The sequence below is a fragment of the Dermacentor andersoni genome, chromosome 11 (genome assembly GCF_023375885.2).
Source record: "Dermacentor andersoni chromosome 11, qqDerAnde1_hic_scaffold, whole genome shotgun sequence".
NCBI lineage: Eukaryota > Metazoa > Arthropoda > Arachnida > Ixodida > Ixodidae > Dermacentor > Dermacentor andersoni.
The window spans coordinates 110784882-110799326 of record NC_092824.1 but is presented as its reverse complement, the minus strand read 5'-3'; the positions used below and the strand labels follow the sequence as shown (position 1 = coordinate 110799326).

At 46.8% G+C, this 14445-nt stretch overlaps 2 protein-coding genes across 2 annotated transcripts in view; one reads left to right on the top strand and one right to left on the bottom strand.

The window, feature by feature from the left end:
- The window catches only part of LOC126539478 (A disintegrin and metalloproteinase with thrombospondin motifs 18-like), a 147579-nt gene extending 138376 nt beyond the window's left edge, over positions 1-9203 (bottom strand). Inside the window, exon 1 of the mRNA XM_050186337.3 lies at positions 8421-9203. Coding sequence (XP_050042294.1) covers positions 8421-8537 — 117 coding nt within the window. The 5' untranslated portion in view covers positions 8538-9203. The remainder of the gene's footprint in view (positions 1-8420) is intronic.
- The window catches only part of JMJD6 (Bifunctional arginine demethylase and lysyl-hydroxylase PSR), a 198262-nt gene that overhangs the window by 122256 nt on the left and 61561 nt on the right, over positions 1-14445 (top strand). The window lies entirely within an intron of this gene.

Here is a 14445-nt window from a genome sequence, read left to right as displayed (position 1 = left end):
CAAGAAACAGCGCGAAGCGGGTAATGACTTAACCAAGATAGTTGCGATTCCGTATATACATGGAGTGTCCCATCGCATCAAGAAAGCCGCAGGCCGGGCCGGTGTAAAGGTCGTGTTTACTGCGCCTGATAAGTTGGGAAGGATGTGCAAAAAAGTCAACGAAAGCCGGAGAACACCTGCACTGTGCAATAAGCAACATGTCGCCAAGCCTGTAGATTGCAGTACCAATGTAGTGTATTCCATTCCCACCTCTTGCGGCTGCACTTACATAGGGCAAACAGGACGTTGTGTCAATGAACGTTTGCGTGAGCATGCGCACTGTGTCAAGATTAAGACTGGCAGTAATCTGGCTATTCATTGTGCAAAGTGTGGCTGTTCACCACTCCTTGACGACACACGTGTGTTGAAAAGGTACAGCAATCAGATGGCCAGAGAAATCTTTGAGGTATTTTCAATGTGTCAGTTAGGAGCCACCTGTATTAGTTCCCCTTCCATAGCACTTTGGGATAAAGAACTTAAGTTCCTTAGAAGTTAATCAGTTTGGCCTGTGTCCACCATGTTATGGTCACTTTTATGTTGTTTAATGTTATTGACGCATGCGCAGCAGGAGTTGACCGACAATGACTCGCCTTCCCCTTCTTTTTTCACTCTCTTTATGCCCGTTGCGAATTGTATATATTTGGCAGGCTCCAATAAAGGTGTTGTTGGCAGTCAGCGCTCGTCCTGTGTCCTCCCTTGTCCGTGTTTTTTTGGCGCTGTTTTAAATATGAATGCATTAACGTCGCTAATCATCTCCTAAAGATGGATGCGCTGCCATTTTCTGTGCGTGCGTGCGTGCGTGCGTGTGTGTGTGTGTGTGTGTGTGTGTGTGTGTGTGCGCGCGTGCGTGTGTGTGTGCGTGTGCGTGTCCGTGTGTGTGTGTGCGTGTGTGTGTGTGTGTGTGTGTGTGTGTGTGTGTGTGTGTGTGTGTGTGTGTGTGTGTGTGTGTGTGTGTGTGTGTGTGTGTGTGTGTGTGTGTGTGTGTGTGTGTGTGTGTGTGTGTGTGTGTGTGTGTGTGTGTGCGCGTGCATGTGCGTGTGCGTGTGTGTGTGTGTTTCGAAACAGTTCGCCTAAAATCAGTCACGCACTTCCTATACCTTTCTCGCTGCTGCACAGTTTTTTCGCCAGACGACGTGGCTCCACTGAAACGACGCCAAGAGCGTCGTTCTCGGCTTCCTCCCGTTGCATGCATCGGGGAGGTCCTTCACGAAACCGAACGCTCGCTGGCCGACCGCAACCAGTTCTTTCTTCCTCTGCTGCCAGCGGCGGCGACCGAACGGTTGCAGGAAATGACCTGCGCTTTCTGTTACGGCTCATTAAACAAAACCATATCTCGCCTGCCCCGCCGCTCGCGTTGCCCTTGACTGAATTTCGCCTTGGCCGTATAAAGCGGGGGGGGGGGGGGTGAATGCAGAAATAACGGAACGCTTTGTTTCATAGCGTGCCTGTGGTTCTCGCCGTGGGGGTAGATGAACTCCGGATGCTTTAAGGTCAGAAAAGAAAAAGGGGGTGGAGGTTTAAACTTCATTCGGAAAGAGTTAACTTTTTCTCTTTTCTTTCCGATAATGTCAAAGAGCTTGCAACGTGATTCCCCTTTGTGGTTGCTTATTTCCTCCTTCCATCTGTCTTTAATTGACTCATTCGATTATTTGCTTGATCATTTGCATTCATAGTGCAAAAAAGAGGTGAGGCGTGCATACAGGACACAAGAGTAGAGAAGTGGACAACACGAACGCGGGGCGTCTCTACTCTTGTGTCCTGTCTGCACGCATCACCTCTTTTTTGCATTATGAATCCTTACCAACTAGCTCAGCTTTCTGTCGTTCTAAGCTTCATTTGCATTGTTTCCTTATAATTCCCTCCTTGGTATTGATCCATTGTTTTGCCCCACGCTTCCCACTTTTGAGGTTTTTCAAACTTCATTCATTCATTCATTCACTGACCCCACAAATGTTTTAGTCAGCAGATCTACATGGTAACATGGTTCACAGTTCCAGCAACCAACTGGTCCATCTTGCAGCATCAGTAAAAGGCGTGAGCGCCGTATATCAGCGTATATACTACAGCTATATATCAGCGTATATACTACAGTTCGTTCACACTTTTGTTACACTGTAATTTCTATATAACAGAATAAACGAATGAACGAACATTGATCTCACCCGCCGCAATAGATTAGTGACTATGGCGTTGTACGGCGATGCTCTAGGTCGCAGCGGCCGCATTTCGATGGGGACGAAATGCAAATACGCTCGTTTATTTAGACCCTGCAGGCGGTCTAAATTAATCCGGAATCCACCACTATTACGTGCCTCATAACCATATCGAGGTTTTGGACCGCAAAACCCAAGACTTTTTTTTTCTCGTTAACATTAATCTCGAAGTCGGCATTTCGCAGCAGTGTCCGTTTCCAATAGCAGTTACCGAATTCAGCATCTCATTGAGTTTCAAAACCATTCTCCGATGGCACCAGGAAATCACTGCCCGCCATCGTAACAAGCATAAGCTTCCTACAGCTGCATTTAGCCGCCGTTATCGCCGGGACATGCCGGATGGAAAGAAAAGTTGAATCTGCACATACGCTCAGATTGTTCGAATCAACTTCCGATCGTATAATTCCGATGCGAGCACATCTTGTGAGTACACACTTCAGGAAGTGCCGTGTGTACAATCTGCTGGCGTTTTTTTCCTCGGCACGACAGGCTAAGTCAGCCAATCAGCACGGACGAAAGACACGATAACGGTCATCAAGCGAAGAATGTTTCCATCTTCGTGCGTGTGTGGTCCACATAGCTCAGGAAAGAAGAGCTATCTGTACGCGAAAGATTCCCAAACGGAAAATGAAAGACACACAAGCACGCATCGGTGTTGTGCAACGCGAGAATTCTAAGAAGCTCAGCTGCAGAAAGTTCAAAAATGGGCTGGGGACGGCACAGAAAAGCGGGTTAACTGCCCGCCAAGGTGCGGCCGGTTGGCGCGTCTACGTCGCACGGTGTGTGGAATCCTTGATGAGTTTCTATACTCTTTCCCGGAAATGTGTCGTTCGGGAGTTTTCGCTTGCACCAGTTTTCGTTTTTTTTTTTTTCCCGCGACTTGTCTGACGCTCCTCAGTAGCACGTGTAGAGCGTGCTCGGAGGCTTATACGTTTCTTGCACGCGCGCAGGCCCTATATATATATATATATATATATATTATATGCACGTGAGTCGTTGGAATTGTCCGGAGGCAATTTCGTACTGAGGAGCACACGGACGACACGGCCAAGGTATTTAGGATGACAGATTATACCAAGAAAGCTGCACGAGTTAGTGTGAAGAGGGGTGCTTAGATGTTACGCTCGCCATATAAGACGCACGGAAAATGAAGGTGCGCTTTCTCTGTTGAGGCAACCGCTGAACTGAACGATAAAATTGTTCCATTTAAAAGCGAGAGTTAAGTTAGGTAACATCCGACTAACCTATCTGCCATTCATCTGTATCTCCTTAAGCTAATCGAACAAGATTTCGCATTAAGGCTCCTAATTTCTTTACAAAAATTGCCAGAGATAGAAAGGCCAAGAGACGTTAGGAAAGTTGAACCACGAACTTTACAAATCTGTAACAGTGAAATTAAAAGAGGCATAAGAATTTTTTTTAAACGTTCTCCTATAGCTCCAGTTATACTTTGAACAAAATTTATGTACTCTATGTCGCCCTCTAATGTGGCAACAATTTGCGAATAGTAATTTTCCAAGATTTCCATGTACTGGCTAATGATGTTACATAATCTGTAAACAAATATGATATTTATGTTCGCTTCAGACACTTTGATATGTCAATTTTCGAAATCGCGCCGTCTGTTTTTGGTGCGTAGTTGCAAAGTGCTTCATGTCACCGGAACGCGCGATCGGACTTTGTTCGCGGAATGCGTAGTGTTCAAAGAATGTAACGCGATAATGCGGCCATTTGACCTTCGCTGTGTTCTGCAAAGCACTGAAATCAACCCGCATTAGACGTAAAGCAAAAACGTGAAATTAATAAGCTGACAAACACCTGCTGTCGCTATAATCTGACCGAAGCTTTCCAGCCAAACGAACTCAAAGTGCGGAATGCTTCCAAGGCCGCGCGCTCGCGCTATCGCATTTAGCTAGTTGACTGCACATTGTATAGCATGTCTACCAGGTGTGTGTATATATATATTTAGAGAGAGAGAGAGAGAAGTCATAAGGGAAAGGCAGAGGGTTAACCGTGCTGAGCGGTAGGCTACCCTGCACAGCGTGAACGTGCTATGTCTATGCTTTCTCCGCACGCTAGGCTACCTGGTCTGCAATGCAGTAAGTATGGAAAGCTTGAGCTCACGGTGCCTATACACAGGTGGTTCCGACAACTAAAGAAACGTCCGGCTGGTATTCAATTCATAATTGCCGTTGAAGCCGATGGTTTGGAATGCGCCTTTCATACAACGAGCTTCTTCATTGCTCTCACTTTTTGTTTCCTGATCGATGACAGCCGCGCCCAGCCTTCGTTCAATCTCGGCTAAGCTCTCTCCGCCGCTGTTACGTATTTCGGCGGCAAAAGCAGCGCCTGGCTTGCCTGCCGCAGAACCTTGTCTGGAACGTGCGATGACCGCCGATGGAAAACATTTATTCTCAGTCAGGCGTGCACCATTGCCTGCGCACGCATGTGTACCGTGTTTTTCGGTCAGCAGTTGGCACGCAGTGTACATTTCGCACAATAGTGAGAGCTTTGGATCAAACTCTGTCCCCTAAGGAGTTAATATCTCTTGCAGAGATCATTCCGTTGGGTTAATTTGCACGCCAGAAAACTACAAAGTACGGGATGTCATTGTCTTTTTTGAAGTATCGAAGGCAGTGTTTCAGACCTTAGGCATATTTAGGTGAGAATAGCACTCCTGAAAACTTAAACCATCTATGTGGAGGCTGTCAGAACCGTATCGAATTGGGCCGGCTATGAAACCTGAAGTGAAGAGTACAAGAAAAAAAAATCAAAATAAAAGGAAAAGAAGTCATATGAAATTGAATAAACACAGCACCATTTGTCTGTGCCTCAAGTGGCCAAAATTAATCCGCAGCCTTCCACTGCGCCGTACTTCGTAACCCGGTGTGCAGTCCTGGAATTCCCTATTGAAAATCTAGGATATGTGCATATTCTCGTTCGCGTCATTAGAGAGCTTTAGTTTAGGGGACGCAAGCCGCTTGCGTCCCCTAAACTAAAACTTTCTAGCGTCTTCTGCTATGTTTCCTTCACGCCAAAGTCCGTGCTCACGCACGCTCAGATATATATATAGCGCGAACGAAACATATACACGAACTTCGAGCGTACACCGGAAACTGCGGCACCTCGGCTCGCGCCGTTCGCCTCGGGTCTCGTTCGAGCGGCGTGCGTGTGCGGTGTGCACCGCACCGGAGCGGGCGTGCTTTGGCGTGCGGCGAATTGCGCCCGTTCGTCTGTGACCCGCGACCGACGCCGCCGGAGGCGGGACCGGAGCGTTTCAAGAGCGGCGGCGTTGTTTAACAGCGTTCGTTGTGCGTGCGTTACGCAGGCCGCGCGCTAGTCGCACCCGCAATGCGCGTTCCGATATGTATCGCGTCGCGGCTCGCAAAAAAGCCGGCGCGCGCCCCGCGACCGCTTCGGAAAGCGCACGAGTGCGACTTCCAGTGCGCCGGACTATGTAAGCTGGCGACGAAAGGTCGTTCAGAGCGGCGACGCGACCGAACGACCGCAGCGTGGCCGCATAAAGGAGCTGCACGGCACTTTCCCATTTAAAACAGCGCCAAAAAACACGGGCAAGGGAGAACACAGGACAAGCGCTGTCTGCCAACAACACCTTTATTGAAGCCTGCGCAAATATATACAATTCGCAAAGGGCATAAAGAGAGTAAAAGAAGAAAGGGAAGGAGAGTCGTCGTCGGTCAACTCCTGCTGCTGCGCATGCCTCAATAACATTGACAAGACATTGACAAATGATAGCGCTCGTCCTGTGTCCTCCCTTGTCCGTGTTTTTCGGCGCTGTTTTAAATATGAATGATCCGTACCAACTAGCTCGCACCCAAACCCTTCTGAGACTGCACGCGTCACGTTGCTTCGTGGCTATAATAATCGGCAAGCAAGAGGTTCGGAGAAACAACGTGTGCATGAGCTCAGCGGTGTTAGAAAGTGTTTGAACATATTCGTTTCCCCTTACATCCAAGTCACATTCTATATTGGAGTGAACACTTTTACCTATAGCGCCTACCTTTAAGCCTATTGCTCGTCTTTCCAAGTGAAGTCTTGAAAATTTGATATAAACGCGCAGGAAGCCGTGCCCGAGTGTTATAATGCCGATGCGAGTAATTCACGAGGCAGCAATATGGCAGGTGCGGAAATAGGTACGAGAATTCGTGACACGTATTAAACTGCCAACGCAGAATCAAACTGGACACCACGAGGGGACACAGACGACCGCAAATTATCTATACCGAAACCGCGCAACCGACGAACCGCACAACAAACCCCATAATTATTGGCGAGGTAAACGCAAAATTATTGCCGCGCATGCGTGCCGCGGCAATACATAATGCTGTTTTGTGTAAGCCCTGCGTTAGGAAAATTTCGATTGTAGTCCAGCGTTTGTGATCCCGCTTAATTTAGCGCTGGTATCATGAATAAACAATCCAGTAGCCAACTAGCCCGCTTAACAGCATTGTATACTGGCAGACATAAGAATCAGTGAAGACAGGATATGTTATAATGTCCGCGAATAAAATGCACCACGTATACTTCAAAGCGTTGTGCTGTGAAGCAAACGAAGCGATTACTGGAGCAGAGGCTGTGTCTGAAAGTCCACTGCCGCTCAGAGGAGACGCAAGCAGCAAACTCTTCGATGCGTTACGTTGAATCCAGCTACGGCTCTCACGTGACTGTTTGTTTTGCAGCGCACAGCCGCAACACTATATCTACAGCCACAAGTCTGCAGACGTCTGTACATGTTATACAACTAGATTACGATAGCATGCATAGGACCGCATCTCTGCATCATGCATCGAAAGGTAAAGAAGATGAAACTAGAAGACAGGAATACAGCCTTGACAAAAATAAATATAAAAAATAAACAGCGTGTCGGATGATTAGTATTTCGTACAAAGTACAAAGGCATGATACTGTGACGGTCAGGTGATTTAGTGTAATGGATATGTCAGTCGTTATCGGCAGCTGTAAACACTATACTGCGACGGTGGAAAGTAAGTGCGAAAAACAGTGGCGGATGTTTGTCACACTTGAAACAAAGCTCATTCGGCTGGCATGTCCTAGCCTTTAGGATAAGCCTAAGCTTTCTTCGGGCCCGACACTAAGCCTGCTATCTAATCTTCGCAACAGAACAACATTCACTCATGGTCGTTGCAGGTGTTATTCCTAGTTGTAAACGTCAGTTGCCCTAAGGTCAAGATCATTATGCATCCAAACGCAGATAAAGTGCGATGACATCGCGCCACACGCGCAGTGTCCTCGGCTGAGATGCTGAACAAAACGACTCTAAAGCGGTCGATAAGGTTACGAACGAGGAAACGGAGTTCTCGTTTTGTTTTGCTTTCTTTGTTTCCAAGCACAGTAGGATTGCATTGTCGCCGCACTGGCACGAACATAAGATTAAACTATACGAACAGTGACACTGCGAAAGGAAACAAAGTATTAGTTTAGTATGTTAGTAGCGATGTAACGATAACGTGATTGTGTTACATGTTTGAAGCTTGCATTGCAACATCTGTAATTATTTGTTTCGAACGCACTTGTGTTCGAAGACACCGCCGTTTATTGGAGCTGTGCTCGTGCAACGTTCACAATTATCGCGCCTTGCGATGCTAGGATATGCGGGAATGTATCCTACGTATGTGTGTATGTGAAATGATATTATAGACGTAGCAGCGGCCATAAAGGCACCGCTTGGTTACTTAGAAGAGGCCGGATTGTGCAACAAATTTGGGTTATGTGACACCAAGCACTGTGTGTCCTTGAATGTTTCTATGTCTGACACTGAGTGTGACAACGCGGCGCGTTGACAGACTGTTTGACGGCGTACACGTTGACTTTTGTTTTCATACTTACCTTAAGGTAAGTATGAAAAATAGTAAATAATTATTTACTATTTTTCTCTCTCATATTTCGTACCTCTTTTCCCCTTCCTCAGTACAGTGTAGCCAACTGGACATATCCTCTGGTTACCCTCCCTACCTTTCTTTTGACTTTGCGTTCCGTGTATTTCCTTTCTTTTTGTTCTCGTTTACTGCACGATGAGGCGTAACTGACGTCACTGAAATCTGCTGGCATCTACTGTGAATTCGTGTAATTTTCAAAAGACGACTCAATGAAATACGAAGAGAGAGAAAGCGAGTTACAGCAGCTCACCTGCGGCGCCTGAGCGTTCGGCTTTCCCGCGCTGACGGAAGACGCCGGTCGCGCACCCAGCAGAGACGCGGCGAGGAACGTCAGGAGCACGTCAATCACACACGCGCACAACCTCATCGCGCAGTCTGGGCGACGTCGACGATCGGGCGCCGCCTGCAATCACACTCTCAGTCACACTTTCACGAACCAATCACACTCGAACAGCGAGCCATCAAATCCTTCTTTTCGTCTGCGAAAAAAAAAAAAATAATAAAAGAGTAAATTTCCGGTCCCCCGGCAGAAGTGAGGCGGAAGGTGCTACGCGGTGAAGCGAAACCACGGTCAGAGAGGATGCGGAGCCGAGTCCCGGCAGCCACTTCGAAGGTAATCGCCAACTTTTGCTTTCCGTCTGAGACGCGTCCTTTGGTTTCGTCGGGGCGACTTCTAGTCACTGTGCGCTGCCGTCGGCCAGCGAAACACGAACGCACGCGCGGCGACAAAACACGACGGGCAGTGACAGAGACCGCAGGATGCATCAGCGGTCATCGCGGTAACGTGTTGCCGCAACTAGATGACGCTGTCACGACCCATCAGTCGGTGATCAATCATGCATCGGCTTCGAGAGACGAGCGTGCGCGACCGTCGTCGAGGCGGCGGAAGAGTTAGGTTCACCAACGCGGCCGGTCGTGGTCGGCAAACTGTACCGGCGTGGTGTTTTGGCAGCGCGTCGTCGGCCCTAGCACGACTCGCCGGCTACACTCACGCCAGACCGACTGCGCCCGTTTCGTCGACGGCGCTGACACAAACGCCGAACCGACCAAACGGCGCGCACTCTTTCTTTAACCCTTGCGGCTGAGCGCGCGGTGTGGTCGAGGAGGAGAGAAAAAAACCTCTCCTCCTAACTCCCTTTTCCCGAGCGTCGCGCTGACAGAGCCCTCCTCTCTTACTCCCTCCCTCTGCTCTCACCGGAGTCAAAAGAAGGTCACAAGCCGCGAGAAAGACGCCGCTTCCTGGCGAGAGAAACGTCGGTGCGGTGAAGCCCGCTTTACGTTCACCGCCTGTGAACTCTTTTTGGCTGAACCGCTTTCACCGAAAAGCAAGATGTTTCGACGAGACCACTTTCTCATCAAGCTTCCGTAGATTTTTTTACGCAATGCGGGAACCATGGAAGGGCTCGAAAGCGCTCACTGGTGACGTGCATTTTATTTTTTATTTCAGATAGTTCAGAAATTCAATACCAAATGTTTGCACGCACTGTATGTCCCCATAGCCAATGGCTAATGGTAGGGCCATTTACAAAGGTGTAATTGGCGGTAATCTAAGTAAATAACGCATGATATGCGTATATGGTCAATTAGCAACAAAGATGCATTCAGGAATAGAAATACACGCGAACTTACATTATAACATTGATGGAGAGTAGTCAATCAGCAAGCGAAAGGTCGCTCTCAATTAGAGTGAAGAAGTTACAATACCAATTATTTGAAGGTGAACGCCTTAGATCTCAATCTTTCAAGGTCGCGTTGTGAGGTGCACAAAATCAGAGCGCTCGTGCTACTGCTCGCGCATTCGTCGTCGTCTTTCACATCGCTTCGTGCACATCGCGGCCACATCGATGCCACTAATTTTACCTAAAAAAGGCACAGTTAATCGGAGGGCTCGTGCCACTGCTCGCGCATTCGTCGTTTTCTTCTATAGCGATGCTGCTAACCACGCCAAAGAAGATAGTTAATCGGAGCGATCGTGCCACTGCTCGCGCATTCGTCGTCGTCTTCTTCCACATCGCTGCCACGATGCATGCCGCTTATCACGCCCAAAAAGAGGCACAGTTAATCGGAGCGGCTGTGCCACTGCTCGCACATTCGTCGTCGTCTTCTTTCACATCGCTTCTCCACATCGCTGCCACATAGATGCCGCTAATAACAACAGAAAGAGGCACAGTTTTTTAAAAGAGTTAATTAAGGCACTCGAACCCACGACCTTTGGTGGGAGCCGAACCCATGACATTTGGTGTTAATTAGGGCGAAATTTATTAAAGCAAGTTAATTAATATAGATTTAGTTAAGGGACTCGTACATACGACCTTTGGTGGCAATCGAACCCACGACCTTTGGTGTTGATTAAGGCGAAGTTGATTAAGCTACACTTTTTAAGGTAGCTTTAATTAAGGCACTTGAACCCACGACCTTTAGTGGGAGAAAACAAGTAATAACGGATTGAAATGAGAATGTCAAGTAATTTAATGGATGTCTCTTGAGCGCGCAGGCTTTCGCTTTCACCCTCTTTGGCGTATGCTAAAGTGACTGTAAATTTTTTATAACCGCGACAGGGAATTGACAGAGTTCGTGTTTTGAACGGAAGTTGAAGAGGTCGGCGTTGATACATCATCTAAATGCTGCGCCGCATAAGTAATTCGAGAAATACGCCGCGACACAGTCTGTGACAGACACTTTCGGGACGGGCATTCACCGCACGCGCACACTCAAACCCAATTGCAACGTCTGATTTGGACATAGGATCCTTTGGAGCGCCAGAAATAGCTTCGCCGCACGTATTGCACTCGCAGAGTTTGTCCGCAGAATTAACACATCTCGTAGTCGAAGGCATCGTAATGCACCGACTCTTCATTGAGGAGGATTTGTATTTATTTACAACTTTATATCAAGTTCATTGTATTTTTTGTGTGTATGTATAGCGTGTTTCTTTCATACCAAGTGATTTTGCAATGTTCTGATTATATTTATTTACCTATATTTCCACTGTCCTCTAGCGTAGCGTTTTGTTGCTGTTTTTTCTTTTTTTTTGCAATATTGCGATAGCAGGCTAGCCAAACACCCCATACTGTGGCAGTTAATAAAAAGACAAAGTAGCCGAGGCTCGCAACATTAGTTTAGAACAACGAACAGAAACTGTATACGACGCGATTAGCAGCTGGCAGGCACAAAACATGCTCCGGAACACAGGAACGTAGCACAAAGCGTAGTGAATTTTATGGCAAATAATTTCCGTTGTATACTACAGTAGACCCCGAAAAACTACTATACTACTCCTATAATATACAGACCCTGCGAAGACAGTTGCTAAATATAGAAAGGCCCATGAAATAATTTCCCGGAAGAAAGCCTTTGGAGGAGGAGAGCTTCGACAGAAACAGGATAACGTTTGAGTAGCACCAGCTCCAGCCGACCTGCTCGTCCCTTTCGTGTAAATAAATTCACATGCTCGCAACGGACCAGGAAAAAGTCGTTGGAAGGACTCTGTGGTGAAAGAAAAGAAAAGAAACATTTATGAAGCAAGAAAGCTTTAGCTGCAACTCAAAATTTTACTCCGATACAAACTAGAACGACCTACAGAACGCCGGTCAGACGTTTTGAGCGACACCAACTTTGAGAGCAAGCGATCATCCAACGAACACGGCAGCGTAATCCACTCACCAGAGAAAGCGAATTTGTTCGGAATCATTTAGGCTTCTCTTGAAGTGCGTCACACAATAGCAGTCAGCGTTCTAGAGAAACTGGATTGTTTCTCGGCATAGTCAATCTTGTTCCTTTTCTTTTCTGTCACAAACGAAACGTAAAGATTCCATAGAAGCGTATGGTCTAACGACACGACGTAGATAAAAGGGAGAGCGATTGGTACCTTTGAATCAGCGTTTTGGTCGTGTTCAGTTCGTAAAATTAAAAAGAAGACAGGAGACTGCAGCCATTCCTTCGTCTATGAGCTAATTTACTTCAGCGAAAGCATTCTCCCACAGTGATTTCCTGTACCTCATTTGTTTGTGTGTTTTTTTCTTATTTCTTCCTCAAATATTAGCGTTCATCAACTACGGGGAATTGGACAAGAACCCAGCGGCTATAGAGCGGTTTGTTAAAGGGGAGGGCGAAGTCATATGAAAACTTACAACTTAAAGTAAGAATTAAAAAAAGGAATGTTTCTTATAATATTTGAAACGTAGAACAGAAAGAACAGTGTGGGTTAGATACATTACTACCTTTTCTTCTTTGTGATGTGCGCAACTTCCTTTGTGGAATTCGAACTACGTGCATGGACAGACTGTAGCACTCTCGGACTGCCACTTTATGAATAGGCAAAATTTGTTTGCTTAAAATGAGTAGCTTTCTATAAACTTTGACTGTCTTTAGCACGTGAAAGAGCGGCAGAGGTTAACTAATGATCTTACCCGCCTCTACACCCAACCGTTTGTGAGAGTAACTAATATGGCGTGGCTGCAGATCTCGTTTGCAAGTTATTCAGGCCATACTTCTTTTTTTATAAAAGTACTGGCTTTCGTCTCTCGGCTTTGAGTAGACTTGCTTGTTATGCGTTTTGCATCTTCTTTCTGTCGTCATCGTCACTCATCCTGCTCCTCTTTCTTTACCTCTTCCTCCAAAGCAGAGCAGCTGGCTAGAGGAATGGATCTCAGGCTGACCTCTCTGCCTTTCTCATCGTTAAGCTTCTCCCTCTCTTATTGACTCCGAGAGCACATTGGTTTCTTTCCGCTATATTTTATTTTCAAAGCGCTTGGCGCCCAATTCTAACCGAGACGAACGGGCTAACACTAGCTCGTGGCTACGGCTACAGTCTTGCATGCGGTCACTGAACTAAACACAAGCCCATCGGATCTGACGTCGCGCTTGATGGGCTATATTGACAGGTGAACGCTTCTCGACATTTGCATTTGTTACACCATTCATTTAAAGCATGATTATGGAATAAGGCAGACCTGCTTTCATTCATTCATTGCAACCAGCCACAATATGGCAATAAATACAAGCGTAAGGCTAAGAGTTACGAAAAGAGCCATGTATAGGTAAGCCAAGTGCGAGTTGCTTGTACTGAGGGAAAGTCAGGAAAGGAGATAGAGTTTCATTCTGCAACTGTCATGGTATGCATAACGAAACTTTTGTATGCTATAGTATCTATGTTATATTATTTATATAGGAACTAGTTCCGACGAGGCCTCCTCCAAGGCCCTTATCTATATTGAAAGTAGACACTGCAGTGGGGGTTGTTATCAAGCCACTCTTTCCAGGGCAGATAAGAAGGCGAGGGAATTATTATACACGGGAGCTGCAGGCACTAGACATGTCACTGGACAAGTAATTCTGGTGCCAAAGAGTGTATATGCGTCCGTGCCGCGTTCCGTCCTATCAGCTATACTTCAATTTTGTTGCACACTGTCTTCCATGAGCTTCTGGCACTTTGTCCCGTAATTTAGTCCTCTTATTTATCAGACTAAACCTTTATTGAAACAGTGACTCGTCACTCGAGATGGGAGCGATACTCCAGGAACCCTCTGGCCTGGATTTCCGGCTCTAAAATATTTTTTTCTGCTGTGATCTCGCCACGTCCTCTCACCCCATCTCGTTTCCTCTTGTTTTCAAATTCCTTCCTGCCTACCTTGCTGCTTTTATACTAACTCCCATAAACTTACCACAGAAGGTGAACGGAATTTTAACCACGTTATCGCGACCATGAGGTTACCGTGATCACGTTATCACGGTCTACACCCACGTACAACTTGACAACGGGATTGAACAAGGTTAGTAAATAGCGTTTCAAACTAAAAATGTTGACTCGTTTCTGATTAGGCGATGTTGTGTTAGGTCTTCTTGTAGTGCGAACATGAGTACTACAGGCCGTTTTGCCAGAATCGCAACGGCTGTTGGCGTCGTATAGCCACGTTTGACGCTGGGCGCTCTTCCCTTTCTTTCGTACAATTGAGCGTATACGATGTGTGCTCATACTGTCTGGTTGATGAGAAAAAGAAAGTGCCGAGGGGAACCTTAGATGCTGTCAAAAACTGCGATAGCTGGCCAGGCGACAGCGGTGACAGAGAGCATGACATCTCTGTCTGAAGACGGCATTCATATATATATATATACGCGTAGCGTACCTGCCTTGCGCGTCAGGAGATATTGCTCAGTTCACGTCGAGTTTGCGCCGAGTTTGCAGGAGTGACAGAGATTTCTCGCGTAATCATAGTCCAGAGATTAAGACTGCAGTGCTAGCGTATATGCAACTAAAAATCAAATCAGCGCAAGTC